Source organism: Populus alba, chromosome 8, assembly GCF_005239225.2.
Source record: "Populus alba chromosome 8, ASM523922v2, whole genome shotgun sequence".
Taxonomy (NCBI): domain Eukaryota; kingdom Viridiplantae; phylum Streptophyta; class Magnoliopsida; order Malpighiales; family Salicaceae; genus Populus; species Populus alba.
Genome location: NC_133291.1, coordinates 6,447,011 through 6,474,427, shown reverse-complemented (window position 1 = coordinate 6,474,427; position 27,417 = coordinate 6,447,011). Strand labels below are relative to the sequence as shown.

At 35.6% G+C, this 27,417-nt stretch overlaps 4 protein-coding genes across 8 annotated transcripts; 2 read left to right on the top strand and 2 right to left on the bottom strand.

Moving 5' to 3' along the window:
* Window positions 1–3,546: 3,546 nt before the first annotated feature.
* On the top strand, window positions 3,547–6,354 carry LOC118062420 (polygalacturonase At1g48100). Its single transcript, XM_035076159.2, has 6 exons — window positions 3,547–4,152; window positions 4,245–4,412; window positions 4,501–4,545; window positions 4,646–4,853; window positions 4,964–5,045; window positions 5,559–6,354. The coding sequence occupies exons 1-6, from the start codon at window positions 3,709–3,711 to the stop codon at window positions 6,058–6,060; spliced, it is 1,449 nt and encodes a 482-aa protein (XP_034932050.1). The 5' UTR covers window positions 3,547–3,708; the 3' UTR covers window positions 6,061–6,354.
* Window positions 6,355–6,530: 176 nt separating this feature from the next.
* LOC118062418 (uncharacterized) lies at window positions 6,531–9,129 on the top strand. 2 transcript variants are annotated; one of them, XM_035076156.2, is made up of 4 exons: window positions 6,646–6,808; window positions 6,895–6,939; window positions 8,434–8,531; window positions 8,847–9,129. In XM_035076156.2, the coding sequence occupies exons 1-4, from the start codon at window positions 6,755–6,757 to the stop codon at window positions 8,923–8,925; spliced, it is 276 nt and encodes a 91-aa protein (XP_034932047.1). In that variant the 5' UTR covers window positions 6,646–6,754; the 3' UTR covers window positions 8,926–9,129. The 2 variants fall into 2 exon arrangements, with proteins under 2 accessions (XP_034932048.1, XP_034932047.1); XM_035076157.2 differs by lacking the exon at window positions 6,895–6,939 and having other exon boundaries at window positions 6,531–6,808.
* Window positions 9,130–10,561: 1,432 nt separating this feature from the next.
* LOC118062417 (boron transporter 1) lies at window positions 10,562–15,724 on the bottom strand. The gene is made up of 13 exons (XM_073410937.1): window positions 15,246–15,724; window positions 14,687–14,936; window positions 14,433–14,515; window positions 14,148–14,340; window positions 13,882–14,020; window positions 13,483–13,648; window positions 13,200–13,366; window positions 12,942–13,115; window positions 12,744–12,839; window positions 12,386–12,523; window positions 11,761–12,080; window positions 11,378–11,645; window positions 10,562–11,103 (listed from the first exon to the last, which is right to left on the bottom strand). The coding sequence occupies exons 2-13, from the start codon at window positions 14,788–14,790 to the stop codon at window positions 10,804–10,806; spliced, it is 2,148 nt and encodes a 715-aa protein (XP_073267038.1). The 5' UTR covers window positions 14,791–14,936; window positions 15,246–15,724; the 3' UTR covers window positions 10,562–10,803.
* A 4,658-nt stretch (window positions 15,725–20,382) lies between these two features.
* On the bottom strand, window positions 20,383–25,654 carry LOC118062416 (YTH domain-containing protein ECT4). 4 transcript variants are annotated; one of them, XM_035076151.2, is made up of 8 exons: window positions 25,502–25,654; window positions 24,717–24,780; window positions 24,434–24,578; window positions 24,269–24,342; window positions 23,694–24,170; window positions 22,900–23,445; window positions 22,542–22,754; window positions 20,383–22,136 (listed from the first exon to the last, which is right to left on the bottom strand). In XM_035076151.2, the coding sequence occupies exons 2-8, from the start codon at window positions 24,762–24,764 to the stop codon at window positions 21,420–21,422; spliced, it is 2,220 nt and encodes a 739-aa protein (XP_034932042.1). In that variant the 5' UTR covers window positions 24,765–24,780; window positions 25,502–25,654; the 3' UTR covers window positions 20,383–21,419. The 4 variants fall into 4 exon arrangements, with proteins under 4 accessions (XP_034932042.1, XP_034932040.1, XP_034932044.1 ...); XM_035076149.2 differs by having other exon boundaries at window positions 25,391–25,504; XM_035076153.2 differs by lacking the exon at window positions 24,717–24,780 and having other exon boundaries at window positions 25,502–25,653.
* Between the last annotated feature and the right edge of the window lie 1,763 nt (window positions 25,655–27,417).

The window sequence follows — 27,417 nt, the reverse complement described above, 5'->3', positions numbered from 1 at the left end:
GGGAAACACTATAATTAAATTAAGAATCTTATGATTTGATTAATCACAATTGCTCCGTGAATATGAACCAAAAACTAATCAACGGAAAACAAACCATCATCATCATGGAAAATCACAAAAGGCAACATCATGGAGGTAAGGCCTGGTTTCATTGAAAGCAATCATTGTCTAAACGTTTAAAAAAGAAAATCGCAATACAGAATAAACTAACAAGTGATAATTAATCTCTAGCTAGTCAAGAAAATAAAACATGTCTCTATACTTTGAAAGATTTTTTCCAGGATTATACATTAAAGGTGTGGTATTTTTTAAATTATTAATATTTAATACCTGCTGCAATATATGATTCATTTATTATTTGGGTGTTTCATATATATATATATATATATATATATATATATATTTATGTTCATACAGTGCAAATAACACACATTCTATGCATATGTAAGCTGACCAGCGAGGAAAAAAAGCCAACTCGTGAATCGCGATCCTAATTGAACTTTAAATTGCATTGAAGCTTCATAAATAACCTGTCATTACAGAAAAGAAAAAAGAAAAAAAACACATCACCGATGGCTTTTGATTCAAAGTGTCGCGTGTCACAAACCTATTATTCTTTAAACATTGAAAGAATGTAATGCTATTTTTGCCGACATCTCATTAAAACTCTCAGATAGACTGTCTGGGATTTAAATCCTCAACGACAGGTTGAAAAAATTTATTTTTCTATTATAAGTAGGTGTTCTAGAAATAAAAATTTAAAATCAAAATATTTATTTTTTATATGATTTTAGGTTTAAGTACTGTGGTTGTTAATATTAATAATAATTAAAAACTTACTTAATTATTAAATTTAAAACTTATAAAAATTAATTAAAAAATATATAAATTAATCTCACTTGAATTAAAAAAAAGAATTATTTGCTCATATTTATTTTCAATTCTAAGTATATATAAAACCGAACCGTGAACGAATCATATAACTTTTTCCGCAAAAACTGATGAAATGGTATGGTGATTGCTGAAGACAAGGCCCACATAAACAGGCTCCCTGCTTGAACCCACCAAGGCAAATAATTTAGCGAGCGTGGGGTGTGAAATAGAGAAAGGACAGTTTTCTTTTTATTAAAAGAAAAAGAAAAAGGACATGCTACGTGTCACAACTTTAAACCACAAACTCGAGCATCAATGCTCGAGGGATCATGTACAAAAAGTGCACCCAAATTCCAAATCACAGAATCTCGACTTTTTAGCCTCTAATCTAATCCCGTGAGAGCACGCACGTGATAGATTAAGACAAACACGGAGGTTCTTGAATCCATAAATTCCCATTTTCACCGACAAATATTAACCTCTGTAAGAGCCGTAAACCCGTCTTCCGATTCACATTCATTGAACACGTCATCAACTTGCTACATGATTAACATTTGGAGCAGCCTGATTACCTGGAATCGCCCACTTACAAGCTGCCAACGTGGAGTAAACTCCATCGAGGTGATGCGAGCGATGAACATTAGTCGTGGTGAATCTAAAATTACTTGTCAAGGTGTGTTTAAAAAATGGGTCACGCGAGTTTTACAAGTCGATCTGTCCACTCGCGAGAGAGACTGCAACCATAATTTTTTTCGTTCTGAACCACAGGTTTTGGATTCACCCGTGAATGGTTTAATTCTCTTGTCGTGGACCTGCTACATGTTTCTTGCTTATACTGGCCACAAAGAGCTAGAAAACAACAAAGAGTCACGAGAGTCGGTACTGATTCGCTTCACTTCACTTCAAGCCACAACATTCATATGCTACCACACTATGTTTTGGTGTAATAAGAAATTTCTCCTTTTCTGTTTCTCTCTTTGACCTAATGAAAGAGCAGTGATCAGGTGATCAACAATAAATGGGATCACATGAAATCATGCATGTATGGTGATGAATGTGGTATCTTTATTTGCCCTTATTTAATTGGAATTAATTCCGCGAGAGAATGTGATATCTCCAATTAAATTCTGATGTTTTATATATATTTATATTATGTTACATATGATGACTTTCAAAATTATTTTTTTACTTGAAAATATAATAAAATATTTTTTTAAAATTCCTGAGATTAACACATTAAAACCATAAAAAATATCAGAAAACCATCAATTTAATACTTTTTTAAACTAAACACACTCTTAAAATGCTTCTAAACCCGGTTACAAATACAAAAACAAACACAAACGGCCTCTTTAGTTTAACATGAAAGGGATGAATACAAGTCCTTTAATGATGTCATACAATTATAGAAAAACCTAACAAGTTGTTAATCATAAACTAAAATAGAATAGCGTTGCGATGCGTAAGAAGGTTGATTGTCGGTGTTCAAGATACGGCTAAAATAACTGTCCTAATAAGGGTTTGGCAGATGTGGTTAACTTGTTAGTTACAAAACACAATCAATCAAGAATTAATCTGTTTAAGTTGTTGCCCTCTCTTCAGGGTTTTGTATGCGTACAGTAATACACAAGCTAAAGCCCTATATTGGAAGGTCAAAATCACCCTTTTGTTTTATGTAGAGCCAATTTCTAGTTAACACCACGTATCAGGCTGGGTTGCTTCTGTTAGCATTCCTTTCATATATACGCATCTCATGGATCTTATCTTCTGGCTTCAATCGTAGGCACAATGGCTATGTAGTTATTCAATTGGAACAGTCCGCTTAATTCTAATTCCTCATCAACTGCAAATAGCTATACGAGGAACTCTCCGATTTCAGTGATCATGGCAACTAATCAGCTTAAAGTCTGGATGCACACTGATAGTATAAAACGTTTCCTGTGTGATCCATAGGCTATGCATGTAGAGGACAGGACTTGCTTCCATAACTTGTTTATTTTTCCCAAAAGAAGAAAAAGGGATTTGTGTGTGAATGCTTGCTCGTTGTTTTAGAAGCCCTGCACGCAACACAAGCCTGATACAACTGTTTTTGGCACTTTGCTCTAGAAAATATGGGCCTCAAAGCAGTTCACAGGCTAGCTCTGTCGAAGATGCAACTCCCAGCCCTACCTTTCCCTGATTAGGCAACTAAAAACAACAAATGATTTTCTATTGGAAAGGGGAAAGAACAACTGAGGAAAACCGACCATGTATTGTATATCAAATGAAGGGGAGATTATACTACTTAAGACGATATAATTAATGTCTCGTCGTCAAGTGCACTTGAAACTAATCGTATCGTTGAGAGCACGGCGAATTGTGTCCTAGCCAAGCGATCTGGTAGTATTTTACTCTCTCCCCTCTAAGTTTTAATAGAAATAAACAAAATGTGAAAAAACATGACAGACAGAAATAGAAGGTTAGATGAACACATTGGTTTCCACTGAACTTTCAAGCGCGTTCTGCAAGATTTGCCACACAAGGCCAATCCTCCAAATTTAATTCCCAACTGTTATTAAAGAAACAATAATATTTCAATCAACAGGAACATGACACGTGCCGACCATATACATCAGAACCATTTGTTGTTGGTCCCTTTACAGGAGTATAAATCAATCCCCCTTTCCACTTCTCTTGAGGCCCCTAGCAGCTGTTAAAAATTCTCTCTTGTGCTGCTTCTCACTTATTAACTGTGAGAAGCTGTACTTGTCATTGTTTTACACTGACAAAGTTCTTGATTTCTTTTTATTTCTCACAGAACACACTGCCTACACTACCATCCTTCGTTTCATTTTCATGGAGATTATTCGTGGTTTTTTTGCCATTTGCATTGGGGTGTCGCTTCTGCTTTACAATTCAAGCAATGTAGAAGGAAGGTACCATTTCCATAAGCCAAAGAACAAGAGCTCCAACAATATAGGGTCCCCCGTTTCTCCACCCCCTGATGATACCCCGGATCCTCAAAACCCCATTGCCCCTTCATCCCCTTCTAATCCTCCTTCAATCCCTTCAGACCCTTATCCGAACGATCCTGGAAATACCAGTTCAGGCTGCATTTTCAATGTAATGGATTATGGGGCAGTCGGTGATGGTTCCACTGACGACACCGATGCATTCAGGCAGGCTTGGAAAGAAGCTTGTGGAGTGGAATCTGGTGTTATTCTGGCTCCTTCAGGTCATTCTTTCATGATCACCTCAACTATTTTCACAGGTCCATGCAAGCCAGGACTTGTGTTTCAGGTAAAACATTTATATCTATGTTTCTGATTGTTTTTGTACAACCTTGCCATGTCTAGTCTACTGTGGCTTACAGAAAATTGGAATGTGAATAGGTGGATGGGTACCTGATGCCGCCGGATGGACCGGATTGCTGGCCAGAAAAAGATAGCACAAAGCAATGGCTTGTGTTTTATCGACTTGACGGTATGACTTTCACTGGAAAAGGAACCATTGAAGGAAATGGAGAGAAGTGGTGGGATCTACCCTGCAAACCTCACAGGGTAATATTTCTTGAATGAAGTCAGCATTTCATTAATTCTGTAATCGAACCAAATTAACATTTTCTGTCGCTATATGATATGATTCCAGGGCCCAAATGGATCGACATCAAAAGGACCGTGTGATAGCCCTGCTGTAAGTGAAAAGTTTCTCCACGTAATTTAGATAAAAATTGAATCAATCACTACATACTTTCGCCATACTTTAACCGCTACAAATTTGTTAATTGTTTCAGTTAATTCGCTTTTTCATGAGCTCCAATTTGGCAGTCAGTGGCTTAAGAATCCAGAACAGTCCCCAATTCCATATGAAATTTGATGGCTGTGAAGGAGTTTTGATAGAAAAACTGTCCATATCTTCCCCTAAACTTAGCCCCAATACTGATGGGATTCACATAGAGAACACCAAGGCTGTTGGCATATACGACTCTTCCATTAGCAACGGTACGACAAACAAAAAAAGACAACAACGCATTCTTATTTATAATCTCTCTTTTCAGATTAATTATCTGCTATCAAGCCGTTTCTAATAATGGATTCCTCAACTTAAACAGGTGACGATTGCATATCGATCGGGACAGGATGCTCGAATGTTGATATAGATGGTCTCACCTGTGGTCCCAGTCACGGGATTAGGTACAATCTTCTCTCTGATACCATGGTTGTCTTAAATACCAACCACCAGTTCACTGTGTGAAGCTATTTTTTGGTCTCTTTTCATTACAGTTGAGGCCATGCTTGGCCCTACAACATGATGGCCATATGATAGTTTTTCAGTCTTTGATAAATACCATTTTGTCGACGCACAAAAGTATTTATCATTTATCACAAAAAAAGAAATTCAAAAAGTTGATTTAGAAAGAAAGAAAAAAAAACCTGGCCAAGAACTTGATTTCCACCTTGACGTGATCATCACATAGCAAAATGCCATTTTGCATTTTTGCTAAAATTTTACAGAGAAAACTATCTATTGAGGCATGGCCTGTTGATTGAATGTGTTTTTCCTTTTTTCCTTTTTCTTATAGAAATACAAATATGAAGTTCCACATGATTTTCATATTCTTGTTGAATTTACTTATATGGGATTGACACCAAGTTAACTCTGGTTCAAGATTCTAAAACTCTGCATTTTCCCTCTGTTTTCTGCAGCATTGGAAGCTTGGGAGTACACAATTCCCAGGCATGTGTAAGGAACATAACCGTCCGAAATTCAGTAATAAAAGAATCAGACAATGGACTGAGGATCAAGACATGGCAAGGCGGCACGGGTTGCGTATCCGACATAAACTTTGAAAACATCCAAATGGAGAATGTTAGGAACTGCATGAACATAGACCAATACTACTGCCTATCGAAGGCTTGTCTAAATGAGACCTCAGCTGTCTATGTCACAGGCGTTACATACAGGAACATTAAGGGCACATATGATGTTAGAACCCCGCCAATACACTTTGCTTGTAGTGACACAGTAGCCTGCACCGATATCATTCTATCAGAGGTTGAGCTTCTCCCTGAAGAAGGTGAATTGATGGATGATCCCTTTTGTTGGAATGCCTATGGAACTCAAGAAACAGTGACTATTCCTCCTATAAATTGCTTAAGAGAAGGACAGCCTGAGAGTCAAGGGGAGGTCTCCTCTGTTGGTTGCTGAGATGTAATTGCAATCATACTAGTAGTTTTGGTTATTGCCAATACTATTGTACCATATAGGATGCTGTATACTACAGAACCCAAGATCCACTAGTATCATGTTCTGGGTCTTGATCATTACGGAGTCTCCATCCCTGTTAGGGTATTTCCCCCTTATTGTGCGATGATGTAGTAGAATACGGGCGGTTTTTGTGTAATTGATTGATTGTTTTTTTTTTTTTTCCTTTAGTGGTGCAATAGATTAGAGTGGATTTTACCATCATTATTATAATAAAAGATTGAGTTTTTATTTTTATTTTTTTGAGAAAGAAGATTTAGGTATTAACATACCAAGAAGATATACCGACCTCCCCAAAAAAAAACAACTTTAGGCCTATATTTTAACAACTTTATTTTAACCACGCCCTTAGCCCTATTGCCCCTTCACCGTTGGGTTGCCACTGAAGGGGAAGCAGAGAAAGAGACGAAAGGCACACACACGCTTCTCTCTAAACAATCCAGCTAATAGTCTAAGCCCACCAACAAATGGGCTAAGTAGGCCTATATTTTCCAGTTTACACAACCCAATAAATGCAACAACATGCACCAGAAACGCACCGCCAAGCAGTTTCCTTTTCATTTTCACCGCTTCGACAGCAAATCGAAATACTCGCTCGTTCACGCGTCAGTCGTCTCTCTCTCTCTCTCAAGAAACGATGCTGTCATTGCAAACTGCGCTGCCTCCTGAGCTAGCCAACAACGTAATTAGAGTTAAGTATCATTTTATTTCTGCCTCAATTAGATCTACACTAGTAGTAATTACTCAGATCCCTGATTTTCATGGTTTTAATTACAGCTTTACCGTGAATGTCTTCGACGAGCTAAATATATTGGTCATCAAGTAAATAATTTCTCTTTACTTATTTATGTTTTGATTAATTGAGCTCATTGATTAGATTAGCAACACTTAACATAGCTGCTAGATAAGTCAGACTGTGCCGGAGTAGCTCCTGCTAAGGTGCTAACTTTTGTGCGGCCTCTAGAGCTAACACTAGACATCTTCTAAGCTTGAGAATGGAGGTATTATCCATGCATGCAAGTCAGAGTAACTGTGAAGTGGAGACTGTTTTATTATTTTTAATTTCCGAAATCATTGGCTGATTTGGAGCAGTTTGTGTTTCTGATGAAGCATGCAATGGAGTTGTTCACCGTCTATGGATGCTCTATTGGCTGGGTGCTTCTAGTTTTAGAGAATTCCTGAGAAAATATGTTGTTCTATGTTACACTGTGGTCGATTTGGCTTGCTCAGATGAGTTAGTTTTCTAAAAGGTGTTACGTGTCTGGATTAATTAAAGTAACCATGGATGGCTTTCCATATAGCGCTTCTGACTTGGTTTGATTTACGGATGGTATTATTAGATAGGAAATTACGTGTGCAATTATCCTGGATTGATGAAGTTGAATACAGATGGCTTGTTGCTTGGCAAGCTTGGGCTTGCTGGTGTTGGTGGGGTTTTGAAATATAGTTTCTCGTTCTCAATATTTGCTGGTATTATAAATTCTAATTTTGTTCCACTGCTAGCTGCACTTAAAGCACTTGTGATCTCAATTAATAGAGATATGATGATTGGTGACAGACTGGTTGTTGAAACAGATTCATCATTGGTGGCTGGTTGAATAAAGCGGAGGATAAGCCTTGGAAATATCATGTCGGTTTTGTTAATTCAGTCTTTTAGGAAGTCGTGTGATCAAGTGGTTTTTTTCCATACTTTGTTAGAAGGGAGTAGCATGGCTGATTTGTTAGCAAGGCAAGGGGTTCAGAGACCATCTGGTTTTGTTGTTCGGCTATAAGTTGTGTTTTGGATAATAGTTGGGTTTTGAGCATACTCTACTACAAGGTTTGTTGATGAAAGGTCAACCAAAAATTTGTTTTTTGGTCATCCAAGATGCCCTGAATGGTGGTACTCTGATGTGGAATTGGGGTACTGATTTTGGGAGTCAAGTCTTACTTTGGTATGTTGTATAGTTATGTTAGATGGGCCATGATGGCACTCATCAGCATCACCTAGATTGCTACCGGTGGTTGTTTTGACACTCCATCCTCCTTGGGTGAAGTTCAAGCTATAAGAGGTGGCATGTTAAGGCTTTAAGATCTAGTCTTTTTCTTCTTTGCTGTTGATCTGGTGTGTAACTCCACCCGTGTGGGTTTTTGCAATTTCCTGTCCTTGCAGTAACTTCTCTGCAATGGAATTTAAAGAATCTAGTCCTGGTTTCTTAAAAAAAGAATGAAAAGAAAAAAAAAGGGGGGCAACATCAGTATTTTCTTGTTTCAATTAGCTTCTATTACTAATTTTTAGTCGATGTGTTAATATTTGTGTTTTAATTATCGTGGCAGCAACATAACACGGAGCTTCTTGTCAATATGGTGAGGCAGCAGTTTAAAAGAAACAAGCATGAGACTGATCCAGAGAAAATTCAAAAGTTGAAGGATGAGTAAGTTGAAATTCGCGTTGTTTTCCACAATGTTAATTTTTAGCTTCTTCTTGTGTTTGTTTCATTTCATGTAATATGCCATATGTCCATGTTTGAGTATTGGTTTCGCTTGCTATGTATTGAGTATCTAGAAGCAAATTACTTGATTAGGCAGCTAAGATGCCAATTGCATTGTTTTATATTTAGAGTGCAAAACAGCTCCTTGTTTATTTGTTTGGTCGAATACCAAGCTGGATTGTAGGATGCACATTGACTTGTAGTTTGTTGTGTAATTTTTTTATGGGAATGAGTTTGATGTCTTCCCCGTGATTGCAGTGCAGCGAGGGGACTTATAAATCACATACTCTATGAAGCTGAGAGGCTGTCTGGTCGTAGAACGATCAAGAGTATTTAATGTTTCTTCAGAATCTGAAGTAGAGGAACGGGCCCCAGGATACAGTTGGTGATTCAAATGAATTTTTAGGCTGTCAATCAGATAGAAAGGGGTTTTTTTTCTTAGTCGTCATCAATATTCCGAGTGTTAGAGGACCATATGCTTAATGGAATTTGCATAAATGGAAAGATTCCATGCTGGCTATGCATGCGGTTTTCTTATTAAGTGTATCTTTCTTTACTTTCTTTCTTTCTTTCTCTTTCTCTTTGCAATTTCAAAGACGATGCTGCCCATAAACAAACAATAAATGGTAAAAGACTTGCAGTTCACATGGAAATCTACAGTGAAAGATCCGATATTTACAAATGGGTATAGCCACACGAGTAAGGAAACAGCTATTAGCTAATCACAGCTATGGTAGGAAATTTATAGTGGATTTTCCTTCACTCGAATTTATTGGATTGGAAACAAGATTTATGTGTGAAAATTGTAAAGGTGCATGCTATGTGTGAAAGTGATAAGGTGAGGCGACTCTTATATCATATATATATAAACATCGATCAAGTTGTGAGGATAAGAGAGTTTTTAAACCGGAAACTTTAAATCAAATTCTCTTACAACATATTTGTTTCTACTGTTTTCACTTGGATCAATTAAAATGTCGTAAGCTTTAATTTAAGAGTTAATTGAATATCTTTTTTTAATAAAAAAGTAAAACTAGGAAAAAGACCAGCAAATAATCCATGCATCCTTATCAAAGCCCCTAAGATATTTATGAGCTTGTACAATAGTTGAATTATATTTTTAATAGGATACAAAAATAAAATAAAATAATATATATAGAGGGGATTTTTTTTTGGCACTACTATTTCATAATATTCATCAACACCACGCCTTCTATCAGCTACTGCCATCCACCAATACAACCACCACTCATTATAAATATAATCACTATATAACCATTATTTCATGTCATTCCACCATAATGCTTGATCACCATTTTATTATCAATATAATTATTATTTTATCACCATCTTGTCATAATTCTCAAATACCACTATCCTTACAACAACAACAAAAAGTAACTACCATTCCATCATTACTGTTCTTGTTATCATTACCATAACAACCATACTACCAGTCTACCATCATTACTATTAGTATCACAAATATTGCAATTTTTCTTATTTTATTACCATTATTTAAAAAATACAAATGAGAAGTAATACATATTATAGGAAAATATTTTTCTTGATATATCTAAACAGTAAGAAATTATTTATTTCGAAAAAAAATCCATAGCCAGGAAAACATTTTCCACGGAACAAATGCACCCCAAGTTACTTCATCAAGTAGTAACGACATGCCTTGATAACGTGCAGGGAAGGCACGAGAACTCAGAATTGAGGGGTGGGTTATGATGAGCTTTAGCCTTGGATCGTGTGGGACTAGAAGCTCAAAAGGCAAAGCAAGCCGCACTCTTACAAGCCCGTGGATGGTTCAGACTAATGTTAAGTCTCTTTAAACATTCATTCCAAGCTAAAATGTAGTAGCCTGCTAAATTTGATTTGTTTAGCAAGGCGTGTATCTCTGCAATGGAAATGGATCGTCATCCCAAGCTGAGAAAAGTCTGAAGGTAGATTCGTTCTAGTATCCAGAGAATAAGATCCTGATGGATAATGCTTGTTGCTTCTGCACAATTTGCATTTCAAATTGCTTGCAGACATCCTAAAGGATAAATGTGTCGTTGCTGATTATTACCTTTTGGGGTCAAGAGATAACACTTCATTTGAACAGAACAATTTTGAGTTCCATCAATTGACTGCTTAATTGATGGAAATCTGACCCCCCCCCCTCTCAAAATCCCCGCCTGTATTATTATTATTATTATTTTTAATTCTAACCACTTTTTCCTAAATTTGATAATCTTGATTCTCCGATTCTCGGACTAAATGGTCCTCTTCCAGTTCCACCTGATCGAGGACTACAATCCCCTCGCACTTCACTAACTCGAGGGCTATGCACCTTATCGGAAAACCGTGGGCTCTGAATGCTCCTGAATTCCTTTGATGCTGTAGCATCTGAACTTGGTACTCTGGGGCTGCACATGCGTTTTATCTCCCCTCTGCTTCGAGTGATGATCCCATCTAAAATTTCTCCATCATCTGCAAATGAAGCTGCCCTGCTCATCTCCGCCTCCTGATATCAAACAATCAATCAAACATGCAAGAAACGTAAGTTGCCATGAGTAACTGATTGACCCCTCGTTGTGCCTGTCGAAAACTTCAGTTACATTAAAAATACAACAGGGCTGTATAGTTGAATACACATGATCGACAAACGACATGTACTCATGTAATAACACTACAATTGCTTTCTTCGTTTTGTCAAATATTAACGTGAGTCAGATATGAAGGCGATAAAAGCTACCGACTTAAACTGCTTGTAAGGAGAGAGAGAACAAAAAGCTTACAGTTGCTAGACTGAATGATAAAGCGGGAATTTCTTCATATTCTGCGGCATCCAAATCCTGAAGGTGCACTGCTTTGAAAAACTTGGGCAAAATGTATTGTCTCACAGGAACCAAAAGCATGATCATTAAAGGGAAAAGAACTCCAGCAATTGGAATCCACGTAATGCCAAAACAGACAAGCAAATAAGCAGTCTGGAAAATTGTGAATATCGCAATTGTCTTGAAAGGTACGCTTTCCACAAAACTGGTATGGTACTCCTCCAGCAATCTGAAAAGGTAAAAAAACGAGGAGGCAAAAGAATAGAGTTTAGTTATTTTCCAAGAAAATCAGAGAGATGGATGAGATAAAAAGAAGGGAGAAGAAAGTGGTGCCAGGTGGCTACTTGTATCTCCGGCTTGGAGCAGTGAACAGCAGTAAGATGCGCTCCCAGAACTGATTACCCGGTAAGCTCTCAATGGCCATAAATGCAAAATAACCCCATAGTACTGAGGTTGGGATCTTCTTAATGAAAGGCATGGCTGCAACACATCCTCCTACCATTATAGCTTGAAGCAGATTACTGAGCCGCTGTTCTTTCACCTCAACTGGTAATAAATCATCAATCTCCTTCTCAATGTCAAATACTGTCTCATCCACTGGGGCATCAATATTTCCCATGCTTGCTGCCATCTGAATTGTTGACTCTTTCAACTCCTTTAATCCCTGCCCATGCAACATGCCAATGAGTGTAGGCATTTTAATAGTGAGCCCATACTAATCAATCGTATTTCAGAGAAAAACATTTAAGAACCACGATTATTTTGCTGCAAAAAGGTTATGCATAAATTATCTCAATATGATTTCAGTCTCTCAAAATTTCCTAAACCTTTGGTTGCTATTTGCCATCTTAAATTCCTAGGCTGCCGGATTCACAACTATGATACTTACAATTGGAGACACAATTTGATCATCAACAGTAATCTTTTGATGTATGGAGCATCTACAAAACAATAAACAAGTGAATATACCCGAGCAGAAGGTTCTTGGTAAATTAATGGGGTCTGCATATGTTGATAAGCTTCTTGCATGCTGTCATACACTTGCCCTAGACTTGCATCCTTACCCATACATTTGCGTGCTGTTGCCACAAGTCGATTACGAAGTATCTGCATATTACATACAAGAACTGGTGTGAAAAAAACTAAGCATTTGTCAGTGGATTGGCGCATATGAATGTCCATGTGATCAAGTATTTTCAATTTTTTCATTATTTATCTCTGGGAATTTTAGGGATGCTCATGCTGGTGGCAAATATGAATTATCAGTCAGAGGCCGAGGAATGGAAATGCAGAATAATACAGTTAGTTGCATAGTTGAGATGTATACTTGGTGCTTCAGTGTAGCTAAACTCTTAGTATGCATTGGAGATTGTGGAATGACACCATTTGATGGAGGAATTCCGATAAGACCACACAGTATGACCTGCCACAAAATTTTCAATATTTACCAATTCCATACTTTTGTCATCTAGAAGCGAAGTAAATCAAAAGGGGTGGTGTGCAGGAGAGCAGAATTCTTAGGTACCATAAATCCCAAGAGAAGTAGATCATAGTGGAAAGAGGGTGGTTTTCTCAAATTAAATTCTCTCTGTTGAGCAAGCTGAGATGCTACACTGTGGTCGAAATAATACAGGACTGCAATCATTGTTGCTGGAATGAAAGCTCCAATTATATAAAGAACTGGCACCTTTAGCATATCCTGTTAAGTTGACAAAATAGAATGTTAATACGACATTTGTGTCTAGAAGATGGGAAAACTGCAAATTCTATCGATTAGCCATGCCTTCATGACAGTCCAGTTCTCAAATGCGCCTGGTGACCATGGATTGGGGCTAAAAAGACGCCTTGGGATTCCTTTTGGAATACTTCCTGATGGTATATAAGAAACAGCAGTCCAGACCAAAACCATCAAAGGCACACCATAATCTGCTATAAAGCCTCGAAGCCATCCTATAAAAAGTAACGGTAATAATTTCAGCGACTCGGTGATTTTGATATTTTTGTGTTGGATATACAGACATGAAGTGGGGTGACTGGAAGTTTCACTCGAAGTTCAATGTTCTTACCAGAACCATAGCGCCAAGACCTAGCTTTTCTGCTGCTTAATCCAGCTAGCAGAAGTCCAAATGATAGTACCAAAGCAAACATCCCATTCGCAAATCTCCATGAAGGTTGAAACTGAACTGACTTTGGATTCTCTCTTCTAGGTATACCAAACTCATTGACAAGTCCCTAACAAACCACATATAAATCAAAACTTCAGCAAAACTGTAAGGTAGGAGGCATTGTATAAATAACAGAAACTAACGAAATAAATCAGCAATTGAAAAACTAAATCTTTTGCAAGTTATGTTATTGTTTTACTAAATTCTTAGTCACGTTAGAATTAAAGTACTTTTAGTCAATTCTGTTGCTCAGCTGATAACATAGAAGGACAAAGAAAGAAAAAAGATTGGTTTCCTTACTTTTAGAGCTTCCTGCATGAAAAGCATGGCAATCAGAAGGCCAAACAATTCCCCTGCTACACGAGTAAATCTACTAATAATTGAGCAAGCTCCTAAGATAGACAGCAGAAAGAGCAAGATAGCAGTCCACACACACACCCTGCCCATCAGAGTAACCATTAAGTGCTAACACAAGGCAAGCACACTTAAAACTAATAAAGGCCTCAAATGTTGATTCAGGAGAAGAAAATAATGATCCAATCTGCAGCCAGGAGTGTAGACATTACCATCCACTCCATGCTAGGAAGAGCTTTGATCCCAGATCAGGTATGTTTTTAGCAAAATTGAACATAAATGTATACATAATTACAGTTGGCTCTGCCACTCCAAGGATCAGCAAAGGCTGACCCCCAATAATGGAGTGAATAATTCCACATAATGCAGTTGAAGCCAAGGTCTGGACAGCCGTGAGAACCCCATCTGTCAATAAAAGGAAGTAAGAACATGATAAATACGCTACCAGACAGATGTATGAAGAGAGTTCGCTTTAAAATTGGAGCATAATGGTTTACCTGTATCTCTATCCAACTGCTCTCCAAATGAAATGACTGGAATTGCTGATGCGAAAAATATATACGTGGTCGGAGCCAAAATCCTAAAACAAATGTGAGTAAGAATCCGAGCTAGCACCGTTACTTTAAGACAAAATTCAGCAAAAAAAACTAGCAATCGAAACAGCCAGGAACTTTCACACTGGACCACGTTTAAAGCACAATCCTACGGTATGATTTGAATATCATAGTTGATCCTTCATGCCAATAGATACCTGAAGCCCGCCTTGAAACCACCAGTCCAGTCCTGCTTGTAACACTTCAATCTCCCTTGAAGATCATTCTTGATTCCGCGAAATGGCACGAAGCTCTCTTCCATGACTTCTTCTATGACCAAGGCAGTAAATCACCTCCTTTTGCTTTAACTATGTGCCCGAAACACGAAGCTTTCGACAAAGAAGTTGCCTTTACGGTTGTGTTTCAGATGCAAATAATGTTCGCTTGATTTGTAGGCCTATAGACAACCTGAGGATTTTTACCCAAAAACAAAATAATAAGCGGAATCAACTTGATCATTGCGAAGTTGTTAGATGGATGTGGTAGATCATCTTAATCAAACAAATCTATCACTACGACACAAGACAGTCAAATCTGTGCACTTGAAGCACAACCAAGAATCAAAAAACAAAACAGCACTACATCAATGAAAACTGAGTATAGATGTGTTCCCCAGTTAGCCAAACAAGCCACAAATGCGTGAATCTAAAATGATAGGTATTTACTAAAAACTTAGGTAAAAATAAGACAACCATTTTATGAGAACTAAATATTTACCTTGAAACAATGTTGAATCTTGGACACAGAGAAGGGCAGGAAGGAAAGCTCCGAATATAAAGACCTGAAAAGGGAACACTGTGGATTTGATGCTGATGGTGATGTGGGTCAAAAGGGAGTGAAAAGGGCATTGCTACGCAGCAAAAATACAGACATAGAACTTGTATATAATAAACAAGCCTACGAAAAGGAGAGACTTTCTACAGATAAATAAATAGTGCGATTGATGTAAACTAAAGGGATCCAAAGTAGATGCAATGTAGAATATCTACCAACTCAAAAGAAATGAAAATGCAAGGGAAAGGAAGAAGAAGCAGCTTTTGGCTTGGCTTTCAATGTGAGAAAGAGAACCGATAAAGGGGTGCTTTTTCGTGTGTGTGTGTGCATGTATTGTTATATGTCTGCTTCTGTGACTGTGAAAGAGAGGGTGCCAGTCCATGACAAGCTGGCTACAAAGAAGCATCCAAGTAGCTTCACTGATCTCTGCGGTGGTGTCCATTTTCTATGCTTTTCCTTGTATGGGTGTGTATATTTTCGTGAGCTTAGCTGATAGCATGTTAGAATAATTTATCCTCAAATTAATAAACAAATATATCCTTGTGCGTATTCGTATCATTATTGGAGCACAGATTGCGGTGTGGTTTAATTAACTAGCAATTAAACTCTGTACCATAATCTTTTATGAATTGTACTTTGACTCTATGCATGCATGTCGGAATTCGGATACACACTAGCATCTGATAAGCGGTGTTAATTCATAATTATAATACTTGAGTTTTGCTTGTTACGTTGTCATCCTAGATGTATATTGTTGTTGTTGTTAACAAAAACTAAAGCAGGAGAGGTAAACATTGACAATATTTTTACTGATCTCGAAGTTCACTGTGAATTATAGTTAATTTTAAAAATAAAATTAATTGATCCCAATTTTTATTTTTATTTTGCATAATTGAATCACTTTAAACCTTAATTAAAGCTGAATTGTATTTAGTTTTTGATGAGGGTTAAATTGAAAGACAGAGAATTATACTGATAAAAAAAGGTAAAATAAATGCTAGGGTTGCAATTTATTTGAAATATTTATTTTAGTCCTTCATCTTTTTAAGTTATCAGATTAAATGGTCTCTGTAATTTTTTAAAAATATATTTTGATATCAAATTTCATATTCTCTTTTTTAGTTCTTTTTAGGTGGACAAAAAAAGATGGTAGCCGGATTCCGGTTTAGAGAAAGAAAGTTGTAGATAAGCAAGATTTTGGCCACCAAAATAATTGATTGTTGTGTCGAAAGGTTCTATATGATAAGGGGGTTAAAGATTATGTGTTTTTTTACCTTGAAAACACCTAAAAAAAATAGATTTGGCCTTAAAAAGATTTTTAATTTTGGGTTGATTTTCGGGTTTTGGAGTGTTTGTTTTTCCCTTTTTTTTTTAGGTTATGAATTGGTTTAATAAGGTTTCTAAGGTGTTTTGGGTCAAAATTAACTTTAGAATGGGTTTTGGGGTGGAAAAAAAAAAAGAACCGTATTTTTTTTTGTCTCAATAGAGGTCGAATTCTAAGATTTTTATGAATTGTCTTTTTTTTTTTTAATTAATTGGGACGGACATTGCGTTATCCACCCTAATAAACTTAAAAAAAGAGCTCATGCGCACCTTTCTTAACTTAGCCAAGAGCTAGGTTTGGCTTATCAAGCCTAGTAGTGTCTAGCCTTATTTTGTTTTTTTAATTTTTAATTTTTTTTATACTAATGGCTTTTTTATATGTTTTTTTTGTCACACTAATAGTTAAATTCTAAGATTTTTATGCATTATTTTTTTTTTGTTTCCAATCAACTGGGGCAGACGGTACGTCATCCACCCCGCTAAACTTCAAAAAAAGGCTCGTGGGCGCCTTTCTTAACTTGGCCAAGAGCCATGTTTGGCTTATCAGGCATGACGATGCTTAGCTTTATTATAGTTGTTTTTTTTGTACTAATGGCTTTTTATATGTTTTTTAAATAATTTTTAAATTTATATTTTAATTAATATTTATTCTCAATGATTTTTTGGGTTTTTCAGCTTTTGTTGAATAATAATTACTTTTTAATTATATTGGATGTGTTTAATTTTTTTGTAGGTTAGTATGATTAATCTTTAATTTTTTTTATGTTTTATATAGATTAAATATTTATTTTTTATAATAATTTTAATATGTACAACCTTGCATAGTATTTTTTTCCTTCTATTTCATCCAATAAATTTTATGTTTGTGTCAATTTCTATTGCAAATTGATTTTCTCAAACAAATTCATTAAACATAAAAAGGTAAATAACTCGTATTGTGATATTAAATATCTTAATTTACATTGGTATTATGATTTTTACAATTATATTTTTTTATTGTCAATTACTTGTATTTATTTATCTACACAATGATTTGTGATTTATTTAATTGGTTGTGTGCATAATTTTTTCAAGTGACATTTATGATTTTTCATATGAAAAAATGTGTTGAAAAATCCATATATGTTTATTTTTTTTTTATCATGTATTGACGTTTTCAATTTGATTCTTATTCTTATAATTTTTTTTTGTCTCAAACTCTTTTATAACAGTTTTATTGTTTTTAATTTTATTTTTCAATCTAAATTAACAATGTATCGTTTTTTTTTTTATTTGTTTTGGTCCTCGTTGATTGAGTTTTCTTTTATATATATATATATAATTTTTTTTTCTATTTGTTATTGTTTTTTTTTTTCAATACGGTTCAAATAAAACCAACTTATTTAGTTGGCCGGATCTATAATATGAGTTGTTGAATTTTTATTACTTTTTTAAAATGCATTAGTAACACCTAAAAATTTCTATATAAAAAATAATACAGTTTGCGTATAGCGATCAAGAAGTTTCTTTAAACACACCAAATTATTATATAATATTCTAATTAAAATTTAATTTAGATACACAAAAATTAATCTAGAGTGAGTCAAGCCGAAAAAAAAAACATGTTCACACGCCAAAAGATATGAATGTAAATATTTTAATACTATTTTAATAAAGCCAAAAGTTGTGGAAGATGCTGCGCCTCACTTTTCACGGGTTAATTATAATCTAGTACCTGTAAATAATCAAAATAAATTAATTTATCTCTAGAATATTAAATAATTTCTCAGCCATAGTTGATCAAGTGTAGCTTAGTAGTATTTTATTTCAAACGATATTTTTTCCTCTCACCAATCTTTTCATATCATCTACTTGTTTTCTCCCATTTTTCATTTATTTAAACAAAAATAAAATAAATAATATGAAATGGATAAACGGATAAGAGTATAATTGTATTTATAAATATAGAGATTGAATACATAGTTTATGAACCATGAGGACTAATTAATAAACCTTGATAAACTCCCAAAACTATGTTATAATTACTCCGGTCCTGAGAGGGAAGAAATGTTGACCATGAAAAACATGTTGTTGGCATTTCTTCTAACAAAACTTGTTTCTTATTCTACAAAAAAGAAAAAAAAATATATTTTACTCGAAGTGGACCCGTATATGGCTGGCATTACATACACATCCAAAAAGAAACATGACTTGTAAAAGATAATAAAATGTATATCCTTAGCGGGATCATGATGATAATTGATAGATAGCGTAGCGGTGATATGATTTGATAACAATTTGACGTGTTAGGTTCATTTCATCACTCCACACTAAATTCTCGGGGACCTTAATCTCGACATTCACTTTACCGAGGAAGAGATTAGATTCCGATTTCGGACAGTGGAAAAGTACTTAAAACGATGTGTAAACAAACTCGGGCCTACAACAACGCACTCCACCCCTGCAGAAATTTGAGCCCTTGAGCCATAATGACAATCATGGTCCAATCAAGGGGGGAAAAACATGAAAAACCAAATATAACTGCCAAAGAACAGGCCGGTAAAAGAAAGAAAATACAGCAATTCCGTGTTCATGTTCTTGCATTAGGTCAGCCAAGGAGAGTTGATTGAGCATTTGTCCAAAACAGCAATCATTAGAAGTGAACATTTTGTCCCATCCTTGGGTTTTTTTGTTTCTCACAAAACTTGAACCTCACTCAATACTTTCAGGTTTTGAATCATGACAAAGCCTTTCTGGTGAAAAAGACAAACTCATATCATCTAAGAAGGCTGTATCCTTTTGTCCGAATCAAGCAATAGGCCGAAGAGTAGGCCCTTCTTTTATTGGTAGGTAGCTGTGGCCACTGTATCTGAGAGGCTGAAACGCATGCTCCTCCGTGGGCCTTGACGAGTGTCAAGTGTATCTAACCTCCCAGCGTCACTTGTGAAATTAATTACATCTCTTTCTCTCTCTGATCCGCTACTTCCCTGAGCTGCCGACTTGTAGGGTTTTTCTTTCTCCCAAGTTGGAATCTCAGAAGTTCAAATCATCACATGCTCCATATGAGTTTGACACTAGGCGCCCTTGGTCGGAAAGAACCAAGCGATAAAAGAAAGACAATTGTTGCATATCCAATCACTAACAGCCAAAGCCTTCTACACGATAACAGCTACAACCTTGCGGAGAAAGATAACAGCTCTATCTATTGATAATTAGAGATGAGAAAAGCAGTAAAATGCATTGATCATTATGGGTAAAAAAAAAAAAAACATGAAGAGTTTCCAAGATTTATAAGATATCTCGTGAAAAAAATCGACAAGAATAATTATTTTATTTTTCGTGGGTGAAAACACGATGCTGGTGGCAACATTCAGATTGTTTGATGCTGGTGGCAAACACCTCGTTGTAAAAATGACATAAATCACAAAAATACGTCTGCTCTTGGTGAACAGAGAGCTTGGGAACAAACCATCAGCTACTTCATGAACATTGTAATTAAGAGAGAATTAATACTGATTGATGAGCAAAACATGAAAAATGCCCTACTGAAATACATAGAACAACCCATCCAAGGAATCTGGCAAAGAAGCTAACAAATAATTAAACAACTAACACAAAAGATCAGGGATGGACACCCCGATTTCAAAACCTTCTTCAATGGAGTCAAAAACAACTTTGGTATTCTCCAACGAGATGCCACTGATTTATTGATTGCATAGAGAACACTCGATGAGAATCTCCAATAACAAGTAAGAGAAGATACTCACCGATAAGGATCCAAGGAAAAATCTTTATATATCCTTACTCATTCAGAAAATAATGAAAGTCATATAAAATCTAATATCATGAAACTATACATCAACATGTAGAAGTTCTTTTGTTTTTGCTCTTCAATCGTGTTCTCAAGTCAGAATGAAGGTGGTTAGAGCTGCAATTTTCTGAAATATATCAAAGGGGCAAATATTTCAGCTCTCAACCCGCAATGGTGCAGCATTTTCCAATTATTAGAAAATAGCCAGCCTTTTTTATTGATTAAATTACAATGAGCATGACATACCTTTATCTTGGAAGTTTGAAGCGAATAGCTAGCTGAGGACCTGAAGTTCAACCAGAACAGTATTTAACGAGAAGAAAACCACACGAATGAAATGAAGATGTATTTACCTAAACCAATGGAATACTTGATGATGATTGTTATCAACGTGTCTTGTTGTAAGAGATTAAGCAAAGCAGATCTCAAAATCTCAATCTATTAACATCCCTTGTATCTGTCCATTCCATAATTAAACTCCAGGGCTTTGAGTCTGCTAGTTTATGAACTTTCTATTCTCAAGAACAAATTTTACAAAATCGGTTCCCGTTGACATTTTCCTCACTTTATGCCCATATCATAAAAGAGAGAACCTGCGGCAATTCCTCAAATTCAAAAGGTCTTATTTCAAGCAGAAGGCACAGCAACAACAAACAAATTTCAAATTTAATCAAACGTACATTGCACGACAGAATTCTTTGTATCTTTGAAGGAAGGAGCTAAGGTTGCATGGTATTTTTCCTTTTAAAGCAGCACCTCCCACCCCAAATAAATTCAAAACATATAATTAGTAGATCCAAACAAGGGCTTTGAATAAAGTAAATCAAAGGGGGCAGGAAGCAAAAGAAAGCAAAAGTCGACCAAACCAATTCGAATTTTCCAACTTCTGTAGCCCACATCCCTATAATTCCATTCTCGTTTTTACAGTGATCCGCTATGCCAAAACTATTTTATAGAAAAAACTCAACAAGAAAACCCAGTCAATGGCAAACCTTCCAATGTCATCAGCACTGAGACCACTGTTTACCAAAAGCAACACCTTTGTCCAGTTTTAGAGACTTGGGATCAAGTGGGATAGTACCCACTGTTAGATAACCAGAAGATTCAGCAATTCTGTTAACTTTAACAGGCATTGATCCTACTGTGACAATATCAGCAGATTTGTTAGCAGCATTTGGTGAGAGATTAGATTCCACCTGTGTCCGGTTTATATCAAGTGAGCCGATCTTTAACACAGGTCTGTTATCATCTTCTGCATCCACTGTATCTTGCCCGGAATCTTTATCCCTGCTTGAAATGGTAACATTTGAATCTGAAGAAAGTTGCTTAGTGGCAGAGGTCCCAGTGTTCTTCAAGCTGTTAAATTCATTCTGATCCATAATCTTCTCATCTTTGTTTGTCTCGGTTTTTTTCCAGCTGTTATGATAATTTGGATTCATAATCTTTTCATATTTGTTTGCCTCAGTTTTCTTCGAGCTGTTAAGATCAGTCATATCATCATCTTTGTTCAGTGACTGCTGCACAAGACCATTTAGTTCATGGGCAGGATTTAATGCTGGTACAAACAATGGGGATTGGAAGGTTTTAAACATAAGCCTGGCCTTTTCTTCCTGCATAATTTTCTGACGATTCTCATAGTACACAAAGTCATCAAGTATAGAAGTCTTCAGTGGGTGATTTTTGAACATCTTCAGCATCTCTAAACCTTGCTTATACATTATCTGCGACAAATAGAAATCCAATCAGAAGAAATAACCAGCAAATTGCATTTACATAAAACCAAGGGGAAAGGGGTTCCTAGTAAACAAAACAAAAATCATTACCCAGTAGGAGAAAAAAATTAGATAACAATCAGACTATAAAAATTAGATTCTGTTTCTTTCTTTTTTTGATGGCGTGATAGTGAGTTAAAACTTTTACAAACTAATAATACAGAGATTATCGTATCATATATAATAGAAAATTCATGCTGGTTCCCACAAAGCCACTATAAAAAGAATTATAGAGGAATAAAAATATCCTATAGCCAACTGCAGGAGCTTTAGTATCAGTTTGGACAGGGACTAACATTTACTAAGGTGTGCAGAAACACCAGCCAAAACGAAAAAGAAACCCACACACCATACCTCTTGAGTGTCTCTGCTATTAGTCACTGGCTTATTCTCATTATTCTCCAATATGATGTGCCTAAAGCTTGAGTTTGGTATATCTTTAATAAAATGCCACTTAACAAGAAAACTCCCACTCCATTTATCTTGCTGCCAAAAGTCCATGTCTCTATTGAAGTCTACAGGGCCAACCATCTCTGCAACACCACAAAATTGACCACTAGCATTAACCTGTATGAAGACAAGATTGCATCAGTGGGGAACAATGGGTGCAGAAGACATCACACAATTAATATAGGTCTCCTCCATTCTCCAGTTTGAAAAGAATGACAATTGTTAAAAAAAACAAAAAGGTATCCATTAACATAGAACTCACAGAAAAAAACAGAAAGATAGGGCAGCCTCTAGGTCTTCCCAAATCTAGTTTCTGTGCATATTCAAATGCACTGTGCAGCTTTTTGTTTCCATGAGGCGTAGATGACCACATGTTATATTTGATGCTCTTGTGCACATCATCCTCACTATATGATTTTATTACAAAAAACTTTGCATCTGCATAATCGGTTGAGAAATCATCCTTGTTGTACTGGTCAGTCTGTATAACGATGTTGCCTAGCCCATTACTATCTCTCAATTTGGTTGTGTAGGCTTTAACAGCCGGTTGGTTTTTCAAATTGTTGATCCTAGGTCCACGATTCTGCTCACCCAACAGCTCCGCATTTCCATTCAGATCACTGAGAGTTCTGCCAGCATGAAACTTAGATCGAAGTTTATCCACTGAGGTTCGGCCATAAGCACTTGATCCAAAATTAGAAAAGTCATTGCTGACAGGTAGAGTGACTTTTAATTGGTTCTGATGAGATCGGACTTTACTGTTTGAAATGTTGTCAATAGGATGCATCGGGCCAGAAGCACTTCTACCCTGTAAAGTAGAAACATTTTGAAAGATTCTCAGCAAAATCGAACAACAGTCCATTGTAGACGTAATTAATAACTGATGAAAGGGACCACCAAAATGCATCGATATTATAAACCAATCTAGCCTACACCAACATGAGATGTCCTAGCACAGCAAACTCAACACAACAAGCAACTTTCCAACAGCTTACATTCTTTACAAGGAACAAGGAAAATCACAAAATATTATCTTAATTATGCAAGAAATCATACCTGAAGGACATGTGATGAAGCTTGAGTAAGAATACTGCCAGAAGAAACACCTCCATGTGATTGCTTAACAGGTCCAACATTATTAGCCTTTGGCCCTTCAGATATCCTGTTCAAAGAATTGGTTTGGTTTGAAGCAGGTCTAGGGGGGTTCCAAGCAAAGGCTGCAGATGATGAAGAAATGCCATGCTTTAAACTTTTCCCATCAGGTCTACTATTGCGTGCTATGCTAGTATCTAACAAAGGATCTGCTGAACCATTTTGGAAGGCTTCTGGTTGAACAACAACAGGAATGTAGCCAGATGAAGAGACAGGGTCCTGATAAGTGGGAACTGTGTAATATTGTTGCTCCCCTGCATACGGGCCATCAACTCCTATCATAGCACCGGGTATGTAAGGATTGTATGGGTTATATGGATACTGTGCATATGCATAGCTAGGCGCATAATATACATAAGGTAAACATTCAGTTTGTGCACCCTGTAAAAGATAAATTGGACATTTTAAATATCAGAACATAATTCAGAAGCATATGCGAACACAAAAGTAGAAGAGAGAGACAGATAGAATTCACTCACCGCATACTGGATTTCAGGACCATCTGCACCAAAAATCTTTTGATGGTCCTCCCATTCGACGGGTGTCTCAAATCCTGACACCGTTCAATCAATACAGAGAACGAATAAGGCATCATATCATAAAGCATCACAATAAGATATTCAAACAGGACTGGTAAAAATTACCTGTACAGTAGTAACCATACTCAGTGGCAGCAGGATAAAACAAGCCCTGATCCGCAACAAACTCAGGGGTTCCTTCGTTGTACATGGTTTCAACTAGCTCAACAGCTGGACTTGTCAAAATAGGATTTACCTCAGCTCCTTGAATCTGAAATCCCAGACATGAGAAAATGTCAACAAACGATCAGAAATAGCCAAGAAAAAAGAAACCAATTTTCATGAAGAGCTTTCCAAACTTAATTTGACTTTGTTTCTTTTAAAAAAGTAGAACAGCAAAGATAAATACCGAATAAGTTTCCGCATTTTCATGTCCGGAAACATTATTCATAACCATTCCAAGATTGCCGCTCCTGAAGAAATGGATACATAAATCTTAAGCATTGACCAAGTAGGTAGGAACCAATCCAAACGAGACTAAACTAGCATATCTTGAACACAGAAATAATACTTCGCAGTTATAAAGAAAATATCAAGCAGCAATATACTCTTCAATTTTTCAATTAGAACTTCCAGCAAAAAAAATAAGGACAAAGAAAATACAAAGCCCAATAATTTCGAAACAAGAAGAAGCCAATTCAGCAGTTCAATGACACAAAAAAAAATCAGGATATCTAAACAATTAACAAAGAAGAGCCAATCCTACACACGGACTAAATTATTAAGTCCACCAAAAAAACCCTCTCAAACTAATTTAAGAGAAAAGCCTAAACACGTGCACAGCAACAAAATACTAAAATCCACAACTCCACCAAAAAAAGAATCTCAAATTCATAAAAAAATCCCGCCCCCCCCCCAAAAAAAAAAAAAAAAAAAAAGAAACAAAATATCTACTCCCCCATCGAATACACAATTCAATAAGAACTAAAAAGAAAAACCCTCGTGAATGTCCAATAATCAAATACTAGCAAAGAAAAGTCTTCCATTAAGCTTACTCGGATTATAAAAAAAGAAGAAGCTTACTTAGTAAATCCAAGCAAAAAATAATAGAAACTTGAAGGACAGAGAGTGAATAGAGAGAAATAACACGCGAAGTTATGCAAACAGTGTGAAATAATTAATTAAATTTATTACCAGAGAAGAGAGAGCAGAAGAACCTAGCCATACTTTATCTAGAAACTTGTTCAACAAGTGGAAGGAAGATTTTGTAATTTTGAGAGGTTATTGAGGGGCTTTGGTAACTTCCCTTCTTTTTTTTTTTAATAAGATAATAAAAATCAAAGATAACGCGTCTAAGAAACCCTGACCCTGTAAAAATAAAAAAGAGAAATTGAAAGGGCGGATTTTTGTGTGTATCGAGAAGACAGGGCGAGAGAAGCGTAGATACGGATTCGCATCCAATGAGAAACGTTTTTTCTATTTCTCTCTTTTATTTGTTTATTGAATTTCTGAATTGCCAAAATTGACCCGAGTTTTAATAGGAGACCCGGTGGGGGGTATCCTGTGGAAGGTTCGCGGGAAAGTGAAAAGGGGAGCGAGGTGAAACGGCGTCGATTTTGTTGTTCTGAGTGACAGGAATTGATAGGAAGAGTTCACGGCGGTTAACAGAAACGGTTGAATAATTTGCAAGGTTCTCTCTCTTTTTTTTTCCCTTTCTGATTCAAGACTTTAGTTATTATAAAAAAAACATAAAAAAAGTGGGGTGAAAACACTGTTTACATGAACAGAGTTAACCACCTTGATTTTCTTAATACATTTTTTTTTGTTATGTTTGCTTTTTGTTTAATAATTATAGTTTGATTTTATAAAATTAATGTTCAATAAAAAAAATATATATTGTAAGTCATGAACAAGCGAGTCATTATGGGATGAATAAATATTAAAAATAATAATAAAAATACAACACACAAGAAAAATATCAACTGCTATAGGTTGCAATGATTATACATGGCGTTTTCTTTTTCTTATTTTCCTTTTCTTTGTGTTCTGGTCACCTTGTTCTTTTTTATTTATAATTTAATACAAAAGTTGATTTAAGTTTGATATTTTATTTAAGTTAACTTTGTATAGAACTCTCGCATTATTAAAAATAAGTTTTGGAGTTGATTTAATACTTGAATTGATAAAAAAAAATTTAATTTTACTAGGTTAAAATTTTAGAGGCTAATTTTCAAACTAAAATATATACTCAATCTCTTTTTTATTATAAGAAATAACATTTTTATCTTGACTTCTCAATTCAATCTTTATTTGAAATTAATAAATTTATTATTATTAATTATCATGTAAAATTTTTTATTTATTTTGTTAAATTCATATATATATATAAATTTTTTAATTTACAATTAAAGACTCTCTTCGTGCTAAAAAAAAAAAAAAAAACACTAACAACATTTGTACTCTTATTTTGCGTTGAAAAAAAAAAAAGTTCCACCCTGTAGCTTGGCGCTGGGAATCAAACCAGTTAGTTTACAGTAAAGTTTTGGTTTCTGACGGGCTCAAAAACGCTGTGAGTGGGTGATCTGTCATCGGCGTTGTTTTGAAATATACACATCCAGGATCTGACAAGTGACAACACACTATGCATTATTATTATTTTTTTAAAATAAAGGTACGCTACCTTGGTCTTTCATACCTAGATGATCATGGGCTTTTTAGTTTTGGGTCATGCGCGAGCTAATCTCAGCAACCTATTTTATCTTTATTTTATTTATGGCCTTGATTTTATTTCATTTTTACAGGTAGGGTTGATTTTTAAAAGTCAAATGATATTTAAATGATTATCCAACCGACATAGGTTTTCAAATAATACTATAGTTTTTGAATAATAATATTAATGATTACTTGTTTTAGTTTTTCAAAAGACAACGCTTATTAAACCAAAAAAACATATTTCTGTAAATAAACAATATATAGAGAAAAAAAAAATAGAGTTCTGAGATACGTCTTTCACCACTTTTTCCAAATTAATTCTAATTTCTGTTTTAATTGCATGTATTTTTTATTCAATAAACCACAGAACACAAAATAATAATAATAATAAGAGTGAG

What these genes read in the sequence shown, in the direction of transcription:
- LOC118062417 (XM_073410937.1), bottom strand. Translation starts at nt 14,790, where the DNA reads ATGGAAGAGAGCTTCGTGCCATTTCGCGGAATCAAGAATGATCTTCAA. An exon ending in GGTTTCAAGGCGGGCTTCAG is followed by an intron (nt 14,516 to 14,686) that starts GTATCTATTGGC and finishes CATTTGTTTTAG; the next exon opens with GATTTTGGCTCCGACCACGT. An exon ending in AGAACTGGACTGTCATGAAG is followed by an intron (nt 13,116 to 13,199) that starts GCATGGCTAATC and finishes TCAACTTAACAG; the next exon opens with GATATGCTAAAGGTGCCAGT.
- LOC118062420 (XM_035076159.2), top strand. Translation starts at nt 3,709, where the DNA reads ATGGAGATTATTCGTGGTTTTTTTGCCATTTGCATTGGGGTGTCGCTT. An exon ending in TACCCTGCAAACCTCACAGG is followed by an intron (nt 4,413 to 4,500) that starts GTAATATTTCTT and finishes ATATGATTCCAG; the next exon opens with GGCCCAAATGGATCGACATC. An exon ending in GACCGTGTGATAGCCCTGCT is followed by an intron (nt 4,546 to 4,645) that starts GTAAGTGAAAAG and finishes TAATTGTTTCAG; the next exon opens with TTAATTCGCTTTTTCATGAG.
- LOC118062418 (XM_035076156.2), top strand. Translation starts at nt 6,755, where the DNA reads ATGCTGTCATTGCAAACTGCGCTGCCTCCTGAGCTAGCCAACAACGTA. An exon ending in TAGCCAACAACGTAATTAGA is followed by an intron (nt 6,809 to 6,894) that starts GTTAAGTATCAT and finishes TTTTAATTACAG; the next exon opens with CTTTACCGTGAATGTCTTCG. An exon ending in CTAAATATATTGGTCATCAA is followed by an intron (nt 6,940 to 8,433) that starts GTAAATAATTTC and finishes TTATCGTGGCAG; the next exon opens with CAACATAACACGGAGCTTCT.
- LOC118062416 (XM_035076151.2), bottom strand. Translation starts at nt 24,764, where the DNA reads ATGGTTATGAATAATGTTTCCGGACATGAAAATGCGGAAACTTATTCG. An exon ending in AAAATGCGGAAACTTATTCG is followed by an intron (nt 24,579 to 24,716) that starts GTATTTATCTTT and finishes CTGGGATTTCAG; the next exon opens with ATTCAAGGAGCTGAGGTAAA. An exon ending in GTCCTGAAATCCAGTATGCG is followed by an intron (nt 24,171 to 24,268) that starts GTGAGTGAATTC and finishes TATCTTTTACAG; the next exon opens with GGTGCACAAACTGAATGTTT.